General features: G+C 38.0%; 3 protein-coding genes across 3 annotated transcripts in view; 1 reads left to right on the top strand and 2 right to left on the bottom strand.

Annotated features, from left to right (window-relative positions):
• The window catches only part of LOC121949101 (general transcription factor IIF subunit 2-like), a 59,461-nt gene extending 57,083 nt beyond the window's left edge, over positions 1–2,378 (top strand). The window contains exon 8 of the mRNA XM_042494701.1: positions 1,758–2,378. Coding sequence (XP_042350635.1) covers positions 1,758–1,889 — 132 coding nt within the window. The 3' untranslated portion in view covers positions 1,890–2,378. The remainder of the gene's footprint in view (positions 1–1,757) is intronic.
• A 2,990-nt stretch (positions 2,379–5,368) lies between these two features.
• Positions 5,369–11,667, bottom strand: LOC121948820 (translationally-controlled tumor protein homolog). The gene is made up of 6 exons (XM_042494303.1): positions 11,554–11,667; positions 8,838–8,911; positions 8,064–8,248; positions 7,830–7,935; positions 7,582–7,698; positions 5,369–5,725 (listed from the first exon to the last, which is right to left on the bottom strand). The coding sequence occupies exons 1-6, from the start codon at positions 11,579–11,581 to the stop codon at positions 5,723–5,725; spliced, it is 513 nt and encodes a 170-aa protein (XP_042350237.1). The 5' UTR covers positions 11,582–11,667; the 3' UTR covers positions 5,369–5,722.
• A 4,927-nt stretch (positions 11,668–16,594) lies between these two features.
• Positions 16,595–23,372, bottom strand: LOC121949123 (translationally-controlled tumor protein homolog). The gene is made up of 5 exons (XM_042494730.1): positions 23,308–23,372; positions 18,874–18,947; positions 17,149–17,336; positions 16,908–17,013; positions 16,595–16,723 (listed from the first exon to the last, which is right to left on the bottom strand). Exons 1-5 carry the CDS (start codon positions 23,333–23,335, stop codon positions 16,595–16,597), a joined length of 525 nt encoding a protein of 174 aa, XP_042350664.1. The 5' UTR covers positions 23,336–23,372.
• Positions 23,373–23,982: the final 610 nt, after the last annotated feature.

Raw genomic sequence — 23,982 nt, forward strand, 5'->3', positions numbered from 1 at the left:
CTGAAATTTGAGCCAGCATGCGCGTGCGCACACACACACACACACACACACACACACACACACAAACATGAGATGAATCAATACAGTGCAGTGGATCCGTTCCAGCTTGCAGAGAACAGCATTGTGTAGGTGCTGATGAGACCTTGAGGTCCTCCTCTCCCTCTGATTGCATCTGATTGCATAACCATCGGCTGAGTAGGAGTCAAACGCCGCAATACACTCCACACCATCATTTCTCTCCTAAAGCACTTGGCTAACACTCAAATTAAGTGAACTAAAGTAACCGAAATACCCATTATGAAAAGTCTTGAATCATATCACTGGTAGTCGTCAGGTGCAGTGGACACGTCTTTACAAGCTCAACGGAGACACCCAGTGGTCATTGGACTGTATGGTCTCTCACAGAGCACAACTGAATGGTGTTTTACATCACCTGCTAAGAAATAGGACTTTAGGTTTGTGTTGGATTTATCTCTGTTCATGAAACTAAATGTTACTGCCACTACAGAAATTAAAGGTCTAAGCAGGTTTAAATGAGAAACAAAGCTTTGTGTGAGTACGAGTTGCAGGGAAACCACCAGTTAGTGTAACAGTAGTCTAAAATTGGTCAGGCATTTTAATCAGTATTATACTCTCCCTCAGACTAAATATGAAGCTATAGCCATCAGCTGGTTAGCTTAGTTTAGCACAAAGACTGCTAATGGGCAGAAAATGTCAGCCAAGACATAATCTGGCCTGTATGTATTGAGTTTTTCCAAAAGACAATGCAGTTAGTTATGCATGGTTTGGTTGCATATAACAACAGGATGCATTGATTTAACTGATTAACGTTAATGTAAAAAGTTGAAAGAAACAAAAAAGCTGCTCTATGCGTTCCCTCTTTTACAATGAGGTATTCATTTTTATCATTTTAAGTTCAAGTTTTTACAATAAACATGCTCTGCTGTGGGCATGCTGCTTCAGATGTGTCACATCATGACCATGTTCCATGTATTTGAACTGTTAAAAAAAAGTATATCTGATTAAAATATTACTGTGTAGGGAGGAATAATTACATAACCTCTGGCAAACCACATTATGTCATTTTTTAAACACTTTGCCTTTTGATTTTAGAAATCCAAGTGCAGCATTAAATTAAGCATTTATTGAAGTAAAAGTACAGTAGTGCTACATTTTACTAACCTTATTGCTGGCCTGTCACTGACGTCAAACATGACACACACAAACACATACACAGAAAAGTACATGCATGTCAGCTGCACAGCTGTGTGCACAGCTGTGCTCTACTGGCAATGGGAAAGACATTCATAGCCTTTATTTTAGCGGGTCTACCTTATTTACTCACTCATGATTTACCAAAATTAAAACAGTTCCTTAAAGCAATAGTTAAACATATTTTAGCAAAAACTATTTGGGGCGCCCAGTGGCTTAGTGGATAGAGCGGGTGCCCCATGTATGGAGGCTGTGTCTTTGCCGCAGCGGCCTCGAGTTTGATTCTAACCTCAGCCCTTTGCTGCATGTCATCCCCTCTCTCTCTCTCTTCCCCTTTCACGCTTAACCTGTCCTATGTAATAAAGGCATAAAAAGCCCAAAAAGTAATCTTTAAAAAAAAAAAAAAAACTATCTCCACTGGAACACCATAGACACAGGGTATGCCTGATGCATAGTAACACATTTAACAGCCATAGAGAAATAAATGTCAAATAGGAGATACAGGTGGTTTGTTGCAGTCTGTTAATCTCAGCCTGTTTCTCCAGACCTACCTGAAAGAAATCATGAGGGAAATTGGGATGTACAACAGCAAGGGAGCCCACAAAAGCACCTGGGAGCTGAAGCCAGAGTACCGACACTACCAGTCTGCTGAGGAAGAGGAGATGCAGACGGCGTAGTTCCTGTTGGCTCCTCTCAGCCTGCTCACGGACGTTAAGTCTCATCTCACAGGAGAGAATACAGATACACATTTCAGGTCTTTCAGTGACTTTCTAAATATAGGTGTTAGAAAGAAAATATTGTTTATGGGATATGCAAGCAGGAGTAATGTTTTTGAGTTCATAATTTTAAGTTAAGATTATCATTTAGTGGAAATGTCTGCTATGCAGTGGCTAGTACAGCTTTATAAAGATCCACTGTGAAGGATTTAGGGGGATATATTGGCAGAAATAATTTAATAAAATTTAATAAGATTATCTTCTTTTGTGTATATTTCACCTGAAAATTAGAATAGTTGTGTTTTTGCTACCATAGAAAGATGCTCACAATGAGCAGGTCCTTGTTTATCGAGATAGTTGCACCGCCATGTTTCTACAGTAACCCAGATCGGACAGACCAAACACTTGTTGTAAAGAGGGAGACCTCTGTGGATAATCTGGCACGCAGTACAAACCCCAAAACATCTAAGTTATGTAAACACACACTTGATAATAAGAGAAATATATATATATAGATGATATAGTTTTGCTGTAGTTGAGCCAGGACCCCCTTTACTCCAATTCATCTATAATGTTTCTGGATTCTTCATCATTGTTGAGCCATGCGTAAAAAACAGTGTTTTCTTTACAAATTCAATGTAACAGGGTAATTAATATACAAATGACCAGATTTTGGGTGAAGTACTCCTTTAACATAAAATAATATACATATTGTTAACAGATTTCAGTTAAAGTTTTTAAAGTGGAGAAATGAAGAACAGTTGGCTGTCTCAAAGTGGAAGGTGGGACTAAAATGCAAATAGTGTATTCAAATATGTTTCGAAGTGATTTGTTGAATGCAAGACCTGATATTCTCCTTTTTAAGTTGATCTCTAGAAGACATCTAAGATTGAAGCTGTTAGCTGTGTCTTTATTAATGTATTCAGACCTTTGGTGGAGTACAGTTACCTTGTGATTGGTAGAATTCAGTAAGTCAGAGATATTCAAGCTTAAAACTTTTTGAATTTTTTGTAGTCTCCCTGAACCTTCAGTGGCTGAACAGGCAGCTGTGTGACAGTAGTCGACTGACTTGACATGTATGATTAAATTTGTATTGGTACCAGTAATGTGTCCAGTACAGCCGGCAGCAACCACACACTGCATGTGTGTGTAGCAGGTAAAAAAATACCCTGCCCCACCTATGTGACGTGTCACTTCGACGCCCTTTGTATTTCGGCTGTTACAGTAGGTGTGTCATAGGGAGAACCGGTTTTTCTCTGTTCCAGCAGTTACTGCAACACGTTGCTTTAATCAAAGATTTTATTAGTCATGCCTGTGTCTGACACGTCTGCTGTAAAGAGGCTCTACTCAGCTTTAGTTTTACTTTATTTTACTGTTTTGGTTATGTGTGCTTCCCAGTTTGGGATCCACTGATTTTGAAAAATCCTATCATAGTAAACATTGTGGGTTTTTTTGGTCAATTATAGTTTATTTGTAAAGCTTTTCTAGCTTCTCCTGCCTAAAAAGTTGGAAAAACCACAGACTTAAAAAAAAATAGTGTACATTCAAAATGGACAGCAGCAATGAATTGTATGATTTAGTGTTGGAACAACAGCTGTAGCTTATTAAATCCGTTTGGCTTGTTCATTCAACAAGTATAGTGCAAGTATGAACATGTGCTTTGCGACAGCATTTATGTTTTCATGTATTCCAAGGAATAAGACACCCTCCGCTGTCAGGGAATTTTAACAGCCACAGTGAATCAGAGAAAACAAAGATTAAAGTGCAAAATAACTGAAAACCCATTTGGCCTCTTGTTACTATAGCAACTGCAGATATACTTAAACTATATTTACAATAAATCTCACAGGGCAGAAACCAGCTGCTGCTCTCTGTTTTTAGTAGTTGAAACATGTTGAGTGTCACTCAAAACATGTAATGTCACAGATGTAATATAAATGTGAGCAGCACAAGATTTGTGATGTTGCTCCAAGTGTATAAACTATTTTTATTTAATATTTCATACTGACAGAATTGAAAAAAGAGCTGACGCCATTTCCGTCAGTGACACTAACCACTCACGTGTTAGCTGCCAAAAGCCAAAGATCTGCATTTTGATTTAAGCTTGACAATCAGAGTAAGGGAAAGGGTTCTAGTAGACACATCAGGTAACATAAGAAATACATGTGGTGTGCTCGTACAGTACAATCATTAGTTGTTGTGTTCTGATGTGTTCACTGAACCTATTCACGAGTCTTCTTCATGCTTCCTTGTTTAAACAACTTTAAATTCTAGGGGATTGATCAACCGACATGACTTAGTACAATTAGTTGCACTCATTTCTCTGTGCTGATATTCATTAAAACAGCATATCTGATTCCTTTCTGTAACATACACTGAAAGGTCAGGGGTTACATTTTATTAAGCACTAGGTGTCATGTTTTTGTCATAATGAAATTTGGTTTATGCAAGATGAAACTAAAGTGACAATGTCATTATAACATGAACTCAGTATACAGAAAAGTGTGTAAAGTCCTGATAAATGGGTCACTGAAACACGTAAATTAAAGATCGGCATTTGTGTCAGTATCAGAGGGGCCACACATCTGCAGCAGCACCATTTAAAAGAAATTACTTTCCACGCATTCAAGTCATTTCACTGTGCTCTGTGGTAATATGTACAATTTAAAGGGACATCTGGGATTTTTTTAAAGTAGGTTGTATGAGGTTTTTATCCATAGTCAGCGTATTACCTACAGCAGATGGTGATGGACACGCCCCAGTTTAAAGAGGCAGGCAAGAGTACCGCAGTAGAAACTAAGCAATTTACTACTGTAGAGCAGTCAGCAGCAAAATGTATTTTAGCCACTGAAAAAAATCAGTGTGAGTTTAAGTATGCCCTTCACTGCATTACCTTGCCATCAAACAACTCCTTTGTCATTTTACCTCACATTTCATTTTGGTGAATCTGAACTAACCCTTTAAAACACCAAAATCATACAATAACACAAACTAATTGATCAAAGCAGCGGTAGACCAGCAACTCCCATGTTCTGTGAGGTAAAATGATCAATTCTGTCAAAGATGTCAGGTGGCTTTGAATAAAAGCAAAGATAATAGCTTAAATTCTTCATCGGACATAGCTGTCTCACAACAAGATAAAGAATGTAATATTCTAAATATAGAGCGTGATATTGATTTTTTATGTTTTTAAAGCTAAAATATGTTTTGCTGCAGCCCTTGTCCCCAGCAGTGCATTGCTTTGCTTCTCTAAACTGGGGGCATGCCAACTGCTCTCTACTGCAGTTAATATACTGACTATGGAAAAATATTTCATACAAACCCACTTCCAAAAAGTGAACTATTCCTGTAATTCAACCCAACACCTGTGTGTTTGAACGTAGCCCGGGAAAATGTACAGGCTTAATGAACATCTCACCAAAATACAATAAAACAGAAAATGGTGGCGTTAGATTTTATTTGCAAATGAAACCCGAAGTATTTTAACTGTAAATGGAATTGTATTTAATGCAACCAAAAACAAGCGGCCGGAGGAGGTCAACCTGTAGAGACAGTACGCAGACAGAAGAAAAGCCATCTCACATACGGGCAGAGCTTCATTCACTGTCCTACCTTTTATAAATTTTAAAAGAAATTGGCCAATTCTGGGTAATAAACTAAACAAAGCAAAGCCAGAAAGAAAAAGGAAGGACGAGTCATGTTTAATTTGGCCCTTGGCCAAAAATTTGTACAAAAATGTTTCTGCTCAGGCACTGTGCAACATGGCAATCCTTCTGCTACAGATGTAGTTCCAGTTACTGCAAGAAAGAGGAAAACACGTTATTATACTTTGTATTCCAAGCATCTTTTTACAATTAATAGTTCTTAATTTTCTGTGCACTGAAGAATTAACCAATTCAAGTTGTCAAAAAACTGATTGTTGTTGTTTGTGTAAAGTCACAGTGACTCGGACTATATAAAAGCTTCTGAGCTCAAAGTTCTGCATTGATGGTGATGATGGCAAGACCACTTAGATGTTTCTGTCCAATTGTTAAATTTATGTTTATTTTTAAAAAACTTTGGTCTGACACAAGTAACTTTATTAGTAAATGTAATAACTTAAAAGTGCACCATTTGGCGAGCTCGTTCTGCGGCTGCACAGTGCATGCTGAACCAGCAGCAAGCACAGCTCAGACCGCATTTTGTCTGAAATGGCCTCAACTGGTAGTTGAGTTAATACAGTACGTACTGTATAATAATGAGTGATGATGATCATATTGGGTTGTTTTTGGTGCACCCTCCAGCAGTGGTGTCCCACGCACATTGCGTGATGTGATGTGCGTGATTGCAGCAGCACCATCTAAGAATAATACTGTGAAAACTACACCAGATGGTGGCTACAAAATGTTGAAATGAGTTCAGACACTCTTTCATTTTTGATTAAACATAAACTGACTCAACACTATCATAGTAAACACTGTGTTTTAAACACTGTTGGTCTCTTTATACACCAAAAAGACACAGTGCTCGTGAGAGCATGGTTTTCTCTCCATAAACCATCCACACTTGTTTGCAGATCATAATGTTAACAATTTTAATTAGTAGTTTAGCAAACTCACAGAATAGATGATCTAGATTATAATATTGTAAAATGTGAAGCTCAGATTCTGTCCTTGGAGTAACCAAAAGAAAGTCATCCAACAAAAGCTGATAATGACTTTGCCACCCTATGATTCTTCTGTTTTTCCCCAATATTAAAGTTAAGATACATTAAAAGAGTTTTTCAATCTTATGTCACAAAGAGCTAAACTGCAAAGATCAAAAATATCTTTGTCTACAAAATACATTTAAATTTGGCTTTTTCACAGCTGATGAAAATGATATAATTTAGACGGAAAATCACTGATAACATCAACAGTGTCTTATTCACTTCCAGATAAAGGGGTCATACATATGGCAAAAAGATGTAAAGTAGCAAAATAAATGATTTATTCAACATATTAACTTTTTGCTAAAAATGTCTTTTTCATATGTAACCCCTTTGTAATCACCAACATTTTGATTAGTAACTAATTAACTTACATTTTTTTCAGTAACTAAATTATTATTATATCACATTTTTTTGATTTATTACTATAACTTTTTTTTTATTACATGTAACTAGTTACTGCCTAACATTGTCATGATGTATTAAATGATCTCATACTCCAACACAATCTATAGCACTGCCTCCATCAAAAGATACATTTTACGACCTCCTTCACTGTTGCCTTGTTTGTTTTTGTCTGAAACTTTTGACTCTCTAGGGCCACTTATTGGATGTTTTTATATATCATAAAGATCATATGGAAGTATGAGGGCAGTGATTTTTACAGTGTTTGGGATGGATTGTTGTACATAAAGGGGTTATAAATGAGCCTCAAGTAAGTGAGTGAGTCAGCATGAACAATATCAGGAGTCTGAAACTGACGCAGTGAAATAGAATTCAGTCATCACTTATTTTATTTACTCCTGTGCTTTTCATACTGTGACATGTCAAAATGTTTTTGGTTTTTTTTTGCGTGAAAAATGCGTTTTTCTTTTTCTAAAGCTGAATCACATTTCAAATTAAAAAACACAACAACTAGTTACTTCATGTCACTTGTGGGTTTTAGAGACTCAGCTGAGTACTTACACATTTCTCTTCCAGCAGACCATCTTTGAAGAAAAGCATGAATGGCGTGGTGCCGTCCTCACGGTAGTCTAGCAGTACCACCATGCCCTCTGTGTTCATGGACTCTCCTGTAAAAAACTGTAGTGAGACAAACAGTAGATGTCAGAAAAGAGATGCTAATCATAGACTATGACAGTGCAGTTAAGAAGATGACAGCTATGGTTTACAAATGTGTTAGGTATCATGATTATGTAAAATGAGAGCTTTACCAGATAGTTATCTATGTTTGACACGATCTTCTTAACTACTGGTGTGACACCCCTCTTAAAGGCCTCCACTCTCTCTGGGTTGTTTTGTTCCAGCAAGCTCAGAACGCTGAACAAGCAAACAGAAATGACCAACTTTAAAGAATCAGTCTGTTAGATCCAACACACACCCCACAGTTACAGCTGAGGATGCACCAATTTAACCTCCTGTCCTGATCCTCAGGCACTGATACTCACGCCTTCACGTAGCTTTTGATGTACATTTTGTACGATTTCGCGTTGAAGCCCGTCTGCTGCAGTTTGTGGTTAAGGACGATGTTTATACCAGAAACGGAGGATGTCTCAGTGCCCTCTGTTACTTCCTCAGCAGAGGCATTGGCCCCAATCAATCTCTCATCAATGTCATCTGTCCTGGTGATGAACTACACACATTATGCAGGGGAGCAGAGAGGACAGACATGATGAGGTGGAGAGCATGAGCTCATGGTGAATGACAGTGAAAATGGGTGGATAGATAGTCAGATAGATCATATAGCTTCATGTTGAAAAGTTAGAGCTCATGCGGCCATGTCATTACACATTTGGCTCAGCCGTGTTGAGGATGAGCTTCACTTCATCTCCTAAAATAAGCAAAATAAAGGGCAGCTAAATAAAACTGAAATAATGTTGACATTTAATCTGTCATTTGAAATAACATTACAATACATCTCTCTCTTTCTCTTTCCTATGTCATTTTTGTCATCTGCTGTAGTTTGTTTTTTACGACATCTATTGCACGTCTGTCCGTTCTGGAAGACGGGTCCCTTCTCAGTCGCTTTTCCTGAGGATTCTACCATTTTTTTCCTCTGCTACAGGGTTCTTGGGCAGTTTTTCCTTAGTCGTTGGGGGGTCTAAGGACACAGGGATGTCATATGATGTAAAGTCCGAGGCAGACTTTTTTTTTTGACAATGGGCTTTATAAATAAAATTGAAGTGAATTGAATCCCATCTACATATGTAACAATTACGCACCATTCCTTCAACTTCGTAGAGGAGGCCATCATTGGATGTACTGATTTTGTAGATGTCCGAGAACATCTCATCACCTGCGGAAGGAAGCAGTGTCACACTTAATGAACATAAAGCAAAGTTACAGTGCCATAAACTACAAGATTCATACACTGGATGTCAAGCTTAAATTTCACAGTAATAAGTAACTAATGTTACCATCTCGATCTGAACTTCCCGAACCCATGAGGTAGTATCGCTATACAGTCATGTCAGTTTTTAATGCAGTGCCATCTGAGGGGTAGAGGGTCACAGGCATTCGTTGTTGGTTTTCATTTTCACCCCGTATGTTCACAGATTTCTCCAGATTTTTAGGAGTCTCTCCAGAATCTTTTGATGATTTCATGGATTGTAGATGATAAATCCTAAAGTCCTTGCAATAGTGAGTTGAGGACTGTTTGCCCAGTGTTTCACAATGTGGCTATCCTTGCTTGTGAACAACAGAATATTTATAGGATGCCCCTTTCATGTCTGTTAATGAGACTGTCATTTATAGAATTCTACAACTTTCCAAGTCTTTTGTTGCCCCCATCCCAACATTTTCTGAATGTGTTACAGGCATCAAATTTAAAACCAGTATACATTTTACAAAAATAATTGAAGTTTATCTTGTCATGTACTATTTTCAACTGAATATGGATCATAAAGAATTTGCAAATCATTTGCATTCTGTTGTCATTTTTGCTTTTCACAGCATACAGCTTTTTTTGGAATTGGGGCCTTACTGTAGCGATCTACGCCTTTAGGTTTGATTAAAAAATGTAAAGATCTGGAAAATGTTACACATGGAAGTCGAACTTTTTTGGCCTCGTGTCCATGAGTAACTGCGTCCGATGCTGTATTCAGTTTTTTTTATCCACTGTATTCCTGAGAGTGCTACTGTAGAAATGCTTATAGGTGCATCTTCCAGTGAGACAGCGGAAGCCGCAATAAGCTAGTTAGTCCCATTCACTATCTATGGTTAGTCCAAGTGGCTAATCTGGAAGGCTAACTGCCACCTGTAGTTCTCTGGTAAATGCTGCGCTGTCTGCAGCCGTACCAACAACTAGACTAAGCTAACAACATCTGTGTTTTTATTACAAATCTTTCCATATTAATAAAATAAAATGCATTGTCCAATACCTAATCTATATGGGATGCAATTTATCTGGTATTTTTTGCACACAACTTAAATATATACACTCCACTATGATTTCACATGCATGGAAAAACAAGAAATAATAAATCAAAAACTATTTTGAGAGACATAGCTCATAAGAATTAAATAAGACTTTGTGGAAGACAATTACACCTAGTATAACAGGTTTTACACTCAACGTCAGTAGATTATAACCCAGTCTTTCCCTGTCTGCATTTAGGTAAAGACAATCAGAGGCAGAGTAAGGCAGAGGGCAGGTCATGCCTTAGCCATCCCAGGAAGAAATAAGACTTACCGCCTTGTGGTTGCATGCCTCCACAAACCAGTTACATTGTGGTTACAGTTACATTCATGTCTGTCGGCGCTCATTAGTAGCCATTAATGTTGACAATACTCTAAATATGGATGCTGTATATTCTGCAACATGGAACTTCACATACATCTTCCCCTAGCAGCACAGAAAATCTATACAATCAGTACAGTTTCAGCAGTTTCCCAAGATAGCCAAAAGTCTCCCCTTCTGGTTCAGAGTTTTGAGTAATGGCCAGAAAAATATTTTTGCAGCACATTATGATGTCACAGTGAGTTGAGCTTGGGCTATAAAATTGGGCTGTAAAATGTCATTGCTTCATAATTTTTATCCTATGAGACTATTGTGTTTTGTCATAATTAGCTCATTTATTCTTGAGTTAAGGCTAAAAACACATTTTATGATGTCACAATGACCTTGAATATTGACCACCAAATAAGTCTGCTCTTGAGTCCAAGTGGACGTTTGAGCCAGACTTGATGAATTCCCTCAAGGCCTTCTTGAAATATATCCCATTCATGAAAATGGATACAAGGTCACAGAGACCTTGACCTTTGACCACTGAAGTGTAATCTATATGTCATTTAGTGGACATTTGTGCCAAATTTGTAGAAATTCTCGAAAGGTATTCTTGAGATACCACGTTCTCGAGAATGGGACAGATGGATCGACAAGCCAAACTAATAATGCCTCAGGCCACGGCTGTCACCAGCAAGAAGGCATAAAACTTGCATCCAGTGGGAGTGGTTTTCAGAGTGTGACGCACATTACAGTGTTTAATACTCTAAACTGCCATCTGCTGGATTAAAAGTAAAATCTTCATTTATATAAATAAAATAACCCCTTCCTCCCCATTTCCCACTCTAAATTCTCTATTTTCCAGATGTTTGCGAGAGCCTAAAAGTTTCTCTAAACTGCTGCTGAACACCCTCTTCAGAAACTCCTAAACCATGGAGAAATATTATTGCAGTATTATATCAATTGTCAATTGTTGTGACATTGTGGCTATAAATTTTCCCCCCTTTTTTGCAAGAAAGGCCAAAATCTTCACCTGATCCTTTCAAAAGTGAAATCCCTCATGCTTCTGACTGGCTTGTCCTCCACAGCTTCTCCTCTCACACCATGTGCCAGCCTTGTCTTACCTACTTCCTCATGTTCACATCTCTTCTTAGATCTAACTCTGATAATTTTGGTCTCCCTTTCTCTCTTTGAAGAAAAGCATGATTACTTACCGCTGATAATATCCTTGTAAACGATCATTTTGCTAGTGAAGTTACAATTTGTGCTGAGGTTTCAGAGTGTGTGTTGAGAGATCCAGGAAGCTCTCAGTGAAGTGTAAGAGGAAAGTATGCCAGAGCGCAGGTAGAGAAAAAAATCACCTTAGCCTCACCCACTTTTTAATAGATGGGCGGACTGATTCTTTCACAGTATTGGTTCCTTCGAGTTGATGCATGTATATGTGTTGCACCTTTTGAATATTGATAATTTGCAAAATGTGAGATCAGTTTCTCCATGAAACTCTGTAAAGTACATGCATATTTGACAGCAAAAGCTACCCACCCCACAAAAATTGTTATCAATGCAGTACAAGTCATCATGTATCAGTTTACATTAATAAATGTAAAATATTCATTTTAATGTATTGATTCAACATCATTTTTGTATGTAAGAAGCTATGTAGGTTTAAAATATGTTACAGAAATGTCACTGACAGACAATCTGTCATTATTTGAGGAGCAAGTTGCAGATGTCTCCGCTACATTTGCGTCTTTGTGCTGCATTCAGGTGGTGTCAGAATGCTCACAAAAATGAATTAAATTTTATAGCTCACTGAGGTTCTAATTTATAAAATGGTACAAAGGATCCATATTAAAAGTACACATACACACAACAGCCAAAAAATGAGTTGAAAAATATTCAGATTTGTAAAACTGCGTACGCCTGTCAGTCTGCAAATTGTCAGTGCTTGAGTCTCCCCCACATCCTGCCCTCTGCATGCCCACATTCACCCATAAACAGTCAATTCAAAGCACCTCATGAATGTTAATAAGCTGGCTGATCAGTGGATCTTTACAATGAATCTCTTAATAGTCAAGAATGGCAACAACTGAGTGTCACTGGTGTTTATAGCAATCATAGTGATTGCTTTACCTTGCACAAATGATTGCCTGCCCTGATATATCATTTCAAGATGGAAGTTTAATAGGTGAACCCTATTTATTTATTCTAGTTTTGTTATGGCGATCTTGTCCTGCATTATGATAAGGACTAATATGAAGATATGGAGTTCAGTGTTTGTATGAGAGCTGCTTTTTTCCAAACGTTGCTAATTTTCACATGGTCCATACATGCAAGTGGTGAAGATGTACACCAGGTGACTGGAGAAGGGGGTGTGCCATACTTGGTGATATATGAACAGTATTAGAGGATATTATTTAACACTGCCTTTAACACTGTTTTTTGAGTTTTTTAATGTTTTTTGATGTGCAATTTAAGCTGCGGGTCACAGCTGATCAGGAGAGTCAGCATACAGTTGGGCTGTCCTCTGTGCTCTGGGGAAATGTGATGGTGAGACTGCTGAAATAATGAGCAGATTTCAGTGTGGGATTTTAGGTGTCTTTAGGTGTGGATTCATGTGTACTCAGATGTTCATAGTGGTGAAATGTAACAAAGTAATAATACTTTGTTTCAGTACCTATGTATTTTTTGGTTGTATCTGTACTTTACTTGAGTTTTAAAAATTTTGTCAATTTTCACTTTTACTCCACTAAATTTCATTGCTAAAATGTATACATGTATTCCCCCACATTTCCTCTAAGCACCTATACAATAAATAATAACAATAATAATAATAATAATAATAATAATAATATTAATAATAATAATATTAATAATAATAACAATAATAATAATAAATATACATTCAAAAAATAAAGTTTTTCTTAAAGAGTAATGTGCACAGCAACATAGGAAGAAAAGACCAAAAAGTACAGAAAATGAAAATAAAATAAAGATACAGGAAAGTAAAACAAACAAAAAAAGGAACTGACTCTAAAAAACTGCTTAAAAATTATGATTCTGTAGAATAATTTTTAATATTTAAAAAAAGACTATTATAAATATAGCTCTCTAGACGTTTTTACCCAGATTTTCCAAAAATAACATTTCAAATCTACTAATTTCATTACACATTTCTTGTGTAACATTTCTTGCAAGTTGCTATTTTCCCCATGTTTTGAAAAAAAAAAAATCAAACCAATAACAGTCAAATGGTTTAAATACTTGTAAAAGGCGTCTCAATGCAGCACAAGAAAACTGCTGTTAATACATGTTTCGAAGAGTCAGTATCATAAAATTTCTTTTGATATTTAGTCAGATATTTAAAGACATTTGTTTGAGTAATATTCTAATTAGCAACTATGACTTCTACCAAAGTCATTTTCTGGTAAGATATCTGTAGTTTTACTCAAGTGTGGCTTTCAGTTACTTCATCCACCACCTTATGTTCGAACAGCTGACTCCATACAGATCAGACACGAATTAAAGGCTCGTTTCACACAGCACGCGTCAGTCGTTCAAAAGATTCCTCAGTTCATTTTTGCCAATCACGCTCTACATCCAACATCCACTGAACTGTCACGTCAACTTCTGGTGGCTAGCTAGTTAGCTAGCAGAAGGATTTTAATATCTTTTAACAACAGATGGTTGCAAAGCAAAATGCGTATTAATATGATCGATATCTAGACAAAGCATATGTCTCGGCTACAATTGATGTCCCATCGGAAGGTTGTCAGATAAATACAATTGAATTTTATCCAACGCCAGTAAAGGCTGTTTAATTAATAATTTGACTGGCAAACTGTTTGGGAAAAAAAACATGTTAAAATAAATGAAAGACCTCCAATCCAGTTAAAGGTGTAATTTTGTGATAATATCCTAAATTGAATATTGAATATTGAAATATTAATAATAATATTGAATATTGAAATTGATTGGATATTTTAAGGCAACTGTTAATCAGTAAAAGCAGTAGATGGTAACTTACATAAAATTCACTCATATTTGCTAAAACTGTCAGTATATATTGATAGTAGTGCATGAGAAAAATAATCTGTGAAAACAACATTCTAGTGCTCCTATTTGCATTTACAAGAATCTACCACATCTAAACAAAAACAACCAATCAGAGCCCAGAAGACTCTAACACAGCTGTCAATCAAGTAAATCTCTGCTCATGAGCTGCTGGTCAGCTAGGCAGGGCTGAGCAGTTATGTTCCTGCATTGCCTATTTCTTGCTTCAAATGTTTCCAGAAACTATTTTAGTGTACTGTTTAACTATAAAATGAAAACGTTTGCTCCGTCCGGTGGGCAGTGCTTGGTTCTGGCTCAACTTCGACATGGTGGCAGGGTAACAAAACTTCTCATTTTACCACTCCGACTTCACTTTGGTGAATCTTAACTATCTCTTTTAAAAACAAAAGTCACACAATAACACAACCTAACTGATCAATGCAGCAGTATGCCAACTCATGCTGTTCAAGGTAAAATTACTGTTTGTCAAGCGAGTCTGGTGGCTTTCAAGAAAGTAAAGATAAGGGCTTTAATTGCTTGTTGTGAGGGACTGATGGCAAGGTAAAGCTGTGAAAATATTCTAGTTATAGCATATGTGATATTGTTGTATTAGGTTGGCCTTTTTTTTAGGGTCGCTTAAATACACAAGCTGCACTCCCTGTCCACAGCAGTACATTACTTTGCCTCCGTGGCAATACTACTACAAACTTGGAGCTTGTTGATGTAAGTCTTCTCTAGGTAATACACAGACTATGGATAAGAACCTCATACAAAGCCAATTAAAAAACCCCATCTATCCCTATTAGTCAACCCAAAATGTTCCTTTTTAAATAAAGAACTAGAAAATCCCAAGTAGAAAGGCTTTCTCAACATCTGGATTTTATTTTAAAATTAAATCTGAGGTATTTTCATTGTAGATGGAATCATATTTAATGCAACCATAAACAAAAGGTCTGAGGGGGTCAGCCTGTACAGATCACTACTGAAATAGTATGCAGACTGAAGAAAAAACATCTCACATTCAGTCAGATATTTCACTCGCTGTCCTGCCTTTCATTTAAGTCTTGAAAAATTTTGGCAAATCTTTTGTAAAAAAAAAACAAAAAAAAAAAACTGTATTCATTGACCTATCCTGTTTGATTGACCAGCCTTTGCCAATAATTTGTAAAAGTGTGTTACTGTCAGGCATGATGAAAAAAACTAATCCTTCAGCCTTATGGTTCAAAGCAGATGCAGTTCCAGGTAGTTACTGCAAAAAAAGAAAAATACATGTTAAAGTACTTTGTCTACCAAGTATCTTTTCACATTTAAGAGCACTCAGTTTCCTGTACACTCCAAAATTTACCAATTCAATTTCTGTTAAGTGAGAAATAGAATACAAGACTTTATAAACATACATCCAAGAGGTACAGTGATCTAGGAAAAAATGAAAGCCTTCTGCTGTGAAACCTTACACAATTTGCTCAAAGTGTGTGTGGATTGTCAGAGGGGGTCAAGTGTGCTCAGTAGTGTTTTTTTAGGGGGTCACTGCTCCGTCCAAGAAGAACAAACAGCAAAAACAGTGAGACTGAGTTTAGTCACATTTGAAATTTTGATTACAGATTAACTGACTCAACACACTGTTGGTCATTTTGAAGGACACAATTATGTTAACTTTTCAAAAACCAAAACCAAAAATCTATAACTCCATGGACTCTGTATGCTCTGTGTTCCCCCGTCACACGAGAGAAGCATAGGAGAAGGACCCGGGGCTCAACATCGATGACTATTGGGATAATATCCCTGACTTATTTCATAAGTCTTTGTTCTGTGCTATGGTAGCTTCTGTGCACTGGTAGATCCAGTTTAAAATTACACTTAGAAACAGTAATGGGGGAAAACAGAGCATTATAGAGCTGACATTTATCTTGTTAATGAATATTTTACACTGTTGATGCTCAATGAAATGTTTTTTTTAAAGAGTCACTTAAGAAAAGCTGATAATGACTTTTGTGACCCTGTGATGCCTCTAGCAAAAACTGCTCAGATCAAAAATATCTCTGAGCACATAATACAATTCATTTTGCCTATTTCATAGCAAAATGTTTTCTGTGAAAAATCTATGCTAAAAGCAAACAAGCACCTGTTTGGGGGGGTATTGGGCTTTTTTTAACAGTTGAATCACATAAAGTGACTTCATGTTACTCGTGGGGCTTTCAGAGACTACTGAATACTTACAAATTTCACTTTCTCCAGACCATCTTTGAAGAAAAGCATGATCGGCTTGCCTTCTTTGCTGAAGTCAAGCAGTCCCACCATGCCTTGTTCATTCATGCTCGATCCTGTGAAAAACTGCAGGGAGACAAAAACAGCATTTTAGAAAACAATCTGCAAACTAGTGAGTTCAGTTTTTGAAAAGACGCAAATCTCAAGATATCTGACCAGAATTATGGGGGAATGGTTAAGAAGTGGCAGGAGCTGTGGTTTACATCATGAGTTTAAGTGCACCTATAATTTTACATAAAAATCATGATACCCTGTAGTTGTCAAAGTCTGTCAAGAGCTTTGGAATTTCTGCTGCGGCTTCCTTCTCAAAGTCCTCCACTCTATCGGGATTGTTTTTTTTCAGCCAGTCCCTAATGCTGAACATGCAAACAGAAATGACAAATTTTAAAGAAACAGACGGTTAGATCCAACACTCACCCCACAGTTACAGCTGAGGATAACCAGTCAAACTTTTTCTCCCGATCCCTGCTGCATTGAATACTGATACTCACGACTTCACGTAGTCTTTGATGTGAAGTTTGTACTGCTTTTTTGTGTACGTTGTCTCTTTCAGGTCATTGTTAAGGGCAATGTCTACACCAGAAACGGAGGACGCTTCATAGGCCTCCACGGTCTCATCTGCAGAGGGGTTGGCCCCAATTGATATCTTACTAACATCGTCATTCTTTCTGGTGGTGAGCTAGACACATTAGGGAGTGGAGCAGAGAGGATAGGCATCATAGGAGGGAGAACATGAGTATATGTTGAGTCACAGTGAATTGGTAGACAGTTGGCTGATTGGCAGATGAGGACAGCTGTATGCTAAAAAGTGACAATGTTTGTGGTTGACCTCATTCAAGATGCACTCATCACTGATCAGTGCTGCCTCCAAATCATTGGGCCAATAGAGCAATCGACTTCGCTGGCTGAGTGGGATACTTTCTGTTTAGCACTCTGCCTACTTGAATGGGGATAAAATAATTTATCCCTGCAGCGCGACTAAACTTTCCAAATATTATTAGACTGAATGGATCAAATTCTGTGTTTGAATGAGTCAATTTGCAGGACTTTTTTTTTATTTTTATTTTCTTTTTTTTTTTGGCAATTTTGCCTTCATTAGATAGGACAGGAGATTGCTAGCATGAAAGGGGGAGCAAAAGGGGATGACATGCAGCAAAGGCCCACAAGCAGGAATCAAACCTGTGGCCGCTGCGGCAAGGACACTGCCTTCATATAAGGGATGCCTGCTTTATCCACTGAGCCACCTGACACCCTGAGAAAACATCTTTTGAGTACAATGGCATCAAAGACTTGGGAGTTGTAATGCCACTGCTTGGCCAATATAAAAATTGGCTTCAAAATCTGGAGCACTTCCTGGGGACCTCTTGTCCACACCTTGTCAAGCTCATAAAAGGTCAACTTTGTAACAACCCATCACATCTTTTAAAACGGGGTCAACCACAACTCACTACAGTAAACATTTCTGTCCATTCTTTGCTCAGAGTTGCTCTGAGAATTGTCCTAAGGTACTCCTTGCTAGAAAATTTGAGGCTAAATGTGGAGTCCCTGAGAGTACTTTTAAAATGTTTGTGAACACAGCCTCTGGGGTTTCAACAGTGTCGTGCATAGTGCCTGGCTCTGATAGTTTGAGCTCTGTAGGACGTGAAGGATTCCAGTAAATCCCAATATAAGCACCAGGAGGAGCCAGAGAACCCTGATTTTCATCAACTGTCTCATGTACTCCTCTCAGAATATTGTAATACTTCTAAGAAATATGACAAAAAATATTTTTACATAGGTTACCAACTGTGGCTTCTTTGAGAGTAACTTTTATTTATACCAGGATCTAGTTTGAACTTTAAGGGGAAATCCTTAAAAAATGTAATTTTGAATATATATGAATATATGTGAATATGACCTCAGGATGCTATGAACAATGTGTCCCTAAAACTAGCTGCGTTAACAGCGTTGGTTGACATTTGTTGCCATCTTTAAGCTTATTTTGTGTAAATATATCTAAAGCGCATGTAATAGTATATTCATATCATATATATTCATGCCATACACTACTTTAAGGGTGAAACTTGTGCTGTCACCTTTGTCAAGATTCTTGAACAGGGTAAATTGGTAACATGCATTAGTTCTGGCCTTGCATTAGGCCTACCATGTGAAGAGAAAACCTCCTGAGGTTGACCATACATACACAAATCCCATCTTCATGTGTAGCACCTGCTCACCTTTCCTTCGACTACGTAGAACAGGCCACTTTCTGGCTCTGTGATTTTGTAGACGTCCGTGAACATCTCATCACCTGCAGGGGGAAACACACTTAATGAACACAAAGTAAAACTCTGGGCGGCATAAATTACACGATACAAACACTGGGCAGCAAGCTTAAATTGCTCAGTTGTGTTTAATTAACGCTACCATCTTGATCTAGAAGTCGTTTTAGGGAGTAGGGTTGGGCTGGTGTAAAATTTTTCAAACAGTTTTGATATTTAGCCACACATTATACCGAACTAGACTGAACTGTACAACTGAGAAGCTGCTACTGAGTGAAACATGTACAACAGCACTGCTCCCAGACCACACACATCAACTGGATTTAATTATCTTCCGTGTGCAATTGGTGTAAGTTTTTTTTAAACTGTTGAGCTTGCCACCTTGTTTATTACTTTTTTACTATTTGGCACCCTTTTAAAAAAAAGAAAAAAAAAACTGTTTATATTGTTCTTTTGCTTATCTTGTACATACCTGACTGCTATCACAGTGCAAATTTCCTTATTGTGGGACAATTAAAGGATTATCTTATTTTATCTTGGCTTAGCTTAGTTTAGCTTAGTTTATCTTTGTTTAGCTCATCTTAGTTTATAATGAGAATAAAAGTGCCCAATGAATAAGCGTGCAGCGATTCCAGTCCATTTGGTGGCAGTAATGCACTACTAAGCTGATTGCCAACCACCAATAAATACTGGATAAGAAGATGCAGTAAGCCGCACCACAATCAGCTGGACAACTTTATTGCCATCGTTTTTTTTATGCCCCCACGTCAACAGATATTCATGGCCAGAGGCATTTTGTTTTTTGGGTTGTCCGTCTGTCCGTCTCTTTTTTTTAAATTATATCTTAAGTATGTCTTGAGGGGATTTCTGCAAATTTGGCACAAACATCCACTTAAACTCAAAGATGACATAATTAGATTTTGGTGGTCAGAGGTCATGGTCACCTCACAAAACATGTTTTAAGTGCAGCCTGACTGGTGTGTGAAACATACAACCATTAATTCCTTGTGTATGTTTTTTGATGTCACTTTTGTCTGCCCTAGATTCGAAATCTTTCCATGTGCATGCAGTGTTAGTATTCTTTGAGACCAACTGCTATGTCTTCTTTTGTCATCCTAAACAACACATGGATTTTTGGGTAAAGAAACACAACATACGCCATCTCCATCTTCTTCTCTCTTACATGTACTAAAATTTGATCTCTTTGCACACGGCCTGTCAGACACCCGTGGCTCCATATAATATTATATTTAGCAAGAAGAGAGTTTTTTTGCTTTTTGTGTTCCCAACCACAGAGCACCTTCATTACACTTGTTTGAAGTTCCATGCATTCTGGACTTTTTTCCTTTTTTGGGGGGGTAATATTATGTTACTAAGGTTGTTAGACTGCTAGATTGTTAGAATTTTTCATGATGGATGATGGGAAGTTTGCTTTTCTTTTTTTTTTGGAGGCATTTCTGGAATTACTTAGTGAGGGCTGTGGTTTTTGATGGACCAGTTCGGATCATTAACAGCGTACAGCCCCAGAAACTTTGTACTGCTGACTCTCTCTACAGCAGCTCAATCGATGGTCAGCAGGGTGTACACACTGAATCATTTCTAAAATCAACAACCAACTAAAGCTCATTTATGCTCCCTTTATGTACGAAAATAGATGTGTCAGTTTCAAACATTGTAAATGTCACTGCACTCATACTTGCATGTGTCCTTTATGATACAACCAACAGATGGCACTATAGGGCAGAGTCAAAATTTTCACTCAATGGAAATCATTGAAATATTTGAAAATTGTATGTTTTTCTTTTTGTTTTTGTTTTGCTTTTGTTTGCCCTTTTAATTGTGTTTATTATGTCTCCTATTAATGACTAACATCTCTTTTTCATCATTTTTTTTCTCTTTTCTCTTTAATTATTCACCTTAAAGGGTAGAGGGTGGTTGTGGAGGGAAGATCTTGAGCGGGTAGAGGAAAGTGGGCCTAAGACTAAAGAAAACACCAAGTTTCACACAACAAAATATGAGGTGATTGTGGAGGAGGTCGCGCTACTGTACCTTTAGACAGAGGCAGAGTTGTAGGCAACGGAGGTCTGTGCATTCATTAAATACATCTGGCTAAGTGCACAGAAAATTCTTTTAACTATTTTCACCATATATTTAATATATTATTATAATATAGAATTTTTTTCAGTCCTACCATTATTTAAATTTCTTTATCGTCTCCTAAGGCCATATCTTGCTTGAACTATACTACACACCCCCATAATCTCTAGCGGTACTGATCTGTATTGTCCATATTCATAAGCTCTGAGAAAAACACCCACAAATACAAACAAAATGAACTCAGAGTGTGGACAAAAGGCTTCACTTCATAATGACGGGGGAGAGACACTTTGAGACAACAGCCTGCTGCACTGAAGTACTGGAGATGTCTGTTAAGACATTTGTCAGCTGCTCTACACAGTCCCTGAGTATCCATCCTAGTGTGTTTTCTGGTCCTGCAGCCTTACAGGGGTTGATCCAAGACAGGACTCAGATCCTGTCTTGGATCCTGTTCAGCAGGCTATGGTAGGGCTTTGAGGACAGGTGTGTTGTTTGGGACGTCAAACCTTGCACAGACATTATTCAGCTGGTTAGGAGGGGAGGGGTCATTATTACAGACCTGTGGGGTGGCTTTGTAATCCATGGTGACCTGGATTCCCTGACAGGGGCACCTTGCGTCTCTGTTATCAGTGAAGTTGTTGTTAATCCTTCTGGTGTATTGCTGTTTCACTTTTTTGATTTTCTGAGACAGGTTGTTCTTTGTGGTTCTCAGGCCTGCCTCATCACCTGCTCTGAATGCTGCAGCGAGCAGACCTCCCCAGTCATCCATGGTGTCTGACTGGAGTGCACGGTCAGTGTGTTTACATTCACGGTTAAGTCGAGCTACAGTTATAGCTTGATTCAGCCATTTAACTGGACTGCTGTCCTTGTCCCTGTATACAAGCAACAGGGGAGAATTGTTCTGTTGATGGAAGTATGTCTGGCTCCTCTATGGTAAGTGGCACATACCAAATACCACACATACTAAACAAGTTATCAAACGGCAAATGGGTGCCATGTCAAACAGTGACAACATGGATAACTTTTCAGCTATGTACATTTTTTATACATACTTTTCTTCCCTTCTTTTTTTTGTTTTATTTTTCACGGCTTTCTAGTACAAATCATGCTGTTTGACTTCTGGGTCAAAGCCGGGTGCTGGGACTGGGAAGTATGCGCAGAACGCCCTGAACAGTTCAGGTCGGGCTGAAGCGTAAACATAAAAGAGACTGACCTCAAACCACATAAGTGTATAGGGTCTGACTTAGAGAAGTTCGACTTTGGGTGATTTCAGATGAACTAACATAATAATTACACTTTTTCTAACATCATGTAAACGTACTGAGTGATTGCTCTGTTCTCTGTCACATCATCTGTGCACTTGTTGATGTAATGCATCAAATACTCAGTGTACTGCTGTAGGTCAGCGTGGTAGTTGTGAAAGGCTGCTTCTCTGAAGATGTTTCAGTCCATAGATTCAAGACAGTTCTGTAAAGCTGCGGAGAGGGGAGCTCCCCTCGAGGCCACACTCTAATTTGTTTCTTTACTGGTTTAACCAGTTTCACAGGACGACTGTGTACAGGTGTGGTCTAAGGAGCTGAGGTGGGGGAAAGGGGGAAGCCTCGCATGCCTCCTTCAACAGGTGTAGGCTTTGTCAAGTGTGTTAGTTTCGCTGGTTGCAAAGTTTCTGTGTCAGTAGAACTTTGACAGGACTGTTTTTAGGCGGAGACGACAACAGCATCCTGACACCACACTTTGTTGATACTGACACAGAGGCCATATGAGATATCGCATTTACAAGAGCAGGATGGATGGACAGACAACCCAAAAACCAAATACCTCTGGCCACAGCTGTGGAGGCATAAAAATGTGGTGGGCGTGGTTTTCAGAGTGTGACATGTTTAACAAGGTGTCACACTATAATTAAAATAAAATAAAATAGAATAAATAGCCTGCATAAAATAAAATAACCCTTTCTTTCCCTTTTCCCACTCTAAATTTTGCATTTTCCAGATGTTTGAGACTGCTGCTGCACAACTTCTCCAGAAACTCCCATAAATCTTCTTACTGTATTATATAAATTCTGTATTATGTAAATTTTCTCAGTTCTCCTAATCAATTGCCACAAAGCCCCAAAACGTCATCTGATCCTTAATAAGGATAATTTCCCAGGCTTCCCCGACTGATCCACAGCTTCTCTTCTCACTCCACACGCCTACCTTGTCTTGCTAGCGCTCACATCTTTAATTAAATACAAAACTTTTAATTTTAGTCTCTCTTTATCTCTTTCAGGAAAATAAAAGGATTACTTACCGCTGATGACGCACCTGTAGATGATCATTTCGCAAGTGCCAAAGCTTCAAAGCGCGTGGACAGATCCAGTTTTTCTGCGAAGAGGGGTCTTGTGTTACAAAAACAGGTAAAAAAAAATAATCACCTTTTCTCCGCCCCACCCACATGCGTATCCAGCCGGCTCTAGCCCCGCCCACTTAATGGTTCTTTCTTATGCCTTCGTCATCCAACTGCTGTAACAGTTAGCTAATCAATATATTTAGATATAATTTGTTTGTTTTTTTTCATTCTACAACACATGGTTGCATCCTGAACGTAAATTGTAGTTCCTAACAAGTAAACCGGACAAATATTTTTCATGGTTGATGACGGAGATTGAGGAGTTGGTATCACGATGCTGAAGTTAGCTTTTCATTCGTGGCTTTTGGTTCAGCAGGTTAATGGGAGAATAGGGAAACGTAGTCATTGCATGTACACAGGCCCTCTGCTTTTTGCACCTGTTACCTTTCAAGTAAAGCTTCAGTACTATGTGCAACCCACTCTCTTAATTTGTGAAACTTTTATCTAATTGTGAAAATGTAAAAAAAAAAGAAAGAAAGAAAGAAAGAAAGAAAGAAAAAATTTCAGTGCATTTTTTCACATGTGGACCACATTGAACCAGGTCAAAATCTAAAATAATTTTACCTAGACTTATCA

The sequence above is a fragment of the Plectropomus leopardus genome, chromosome 10 (assembly GCF_008729295.1).
Source record: "Plectropomus leopardus isolate mb chromosome 10, YSFRI_Pleo_2.0, whole genome shotgun sequence".
Taxonomy (NCBI): domain Eukaryota; kingdom Metazoa; phylum Chordata; class Actinopteri; order Perciformes; family Serranidae; genus Plectropomus; species Plectropomus leopardus.

Coding starts and splice junctions, on each gene's coding strand:
- LOC121948820 (XM_042494303.1), bottom strand. CDS start 11,581: ATGATCGTTTACAAGGATATTATCAGCG. Junction 7,936..8,063: donor ATCAAAAGCTACGTGAAGGC/GTGAGTATCAGT, acceptor TTGCTTGTTCAG/CGTTCTGAGCTTGCTGGAAC. Junction 7,699..7,829: donor CAAACATAGATAACTATCTG/GTAAAGCTCTCA, acceptor GTCTCACTACAG/TTTTTTACAGGAGAGTCCAT.
- LOC121949123 (XM_042494730.1), bottom strand. CDS start 23,335: ATGATCATCTACAGGTGCGTCATCAGCG. Junction 17,337..18,873: donor TCTACGTAGTCGAAGGAAAG/GTGAGCAGGTGC, acceptor TAATGTGTCTAG/CTCACCACCAGAAAGAATGA. Junction 17,014..17,148: donor ATCAAAGACTACGTGAAGTC/GTGAGTATCAGT, acceptor TTGCATGTTCAG/CATTAGGGACTGGCTGAAAA.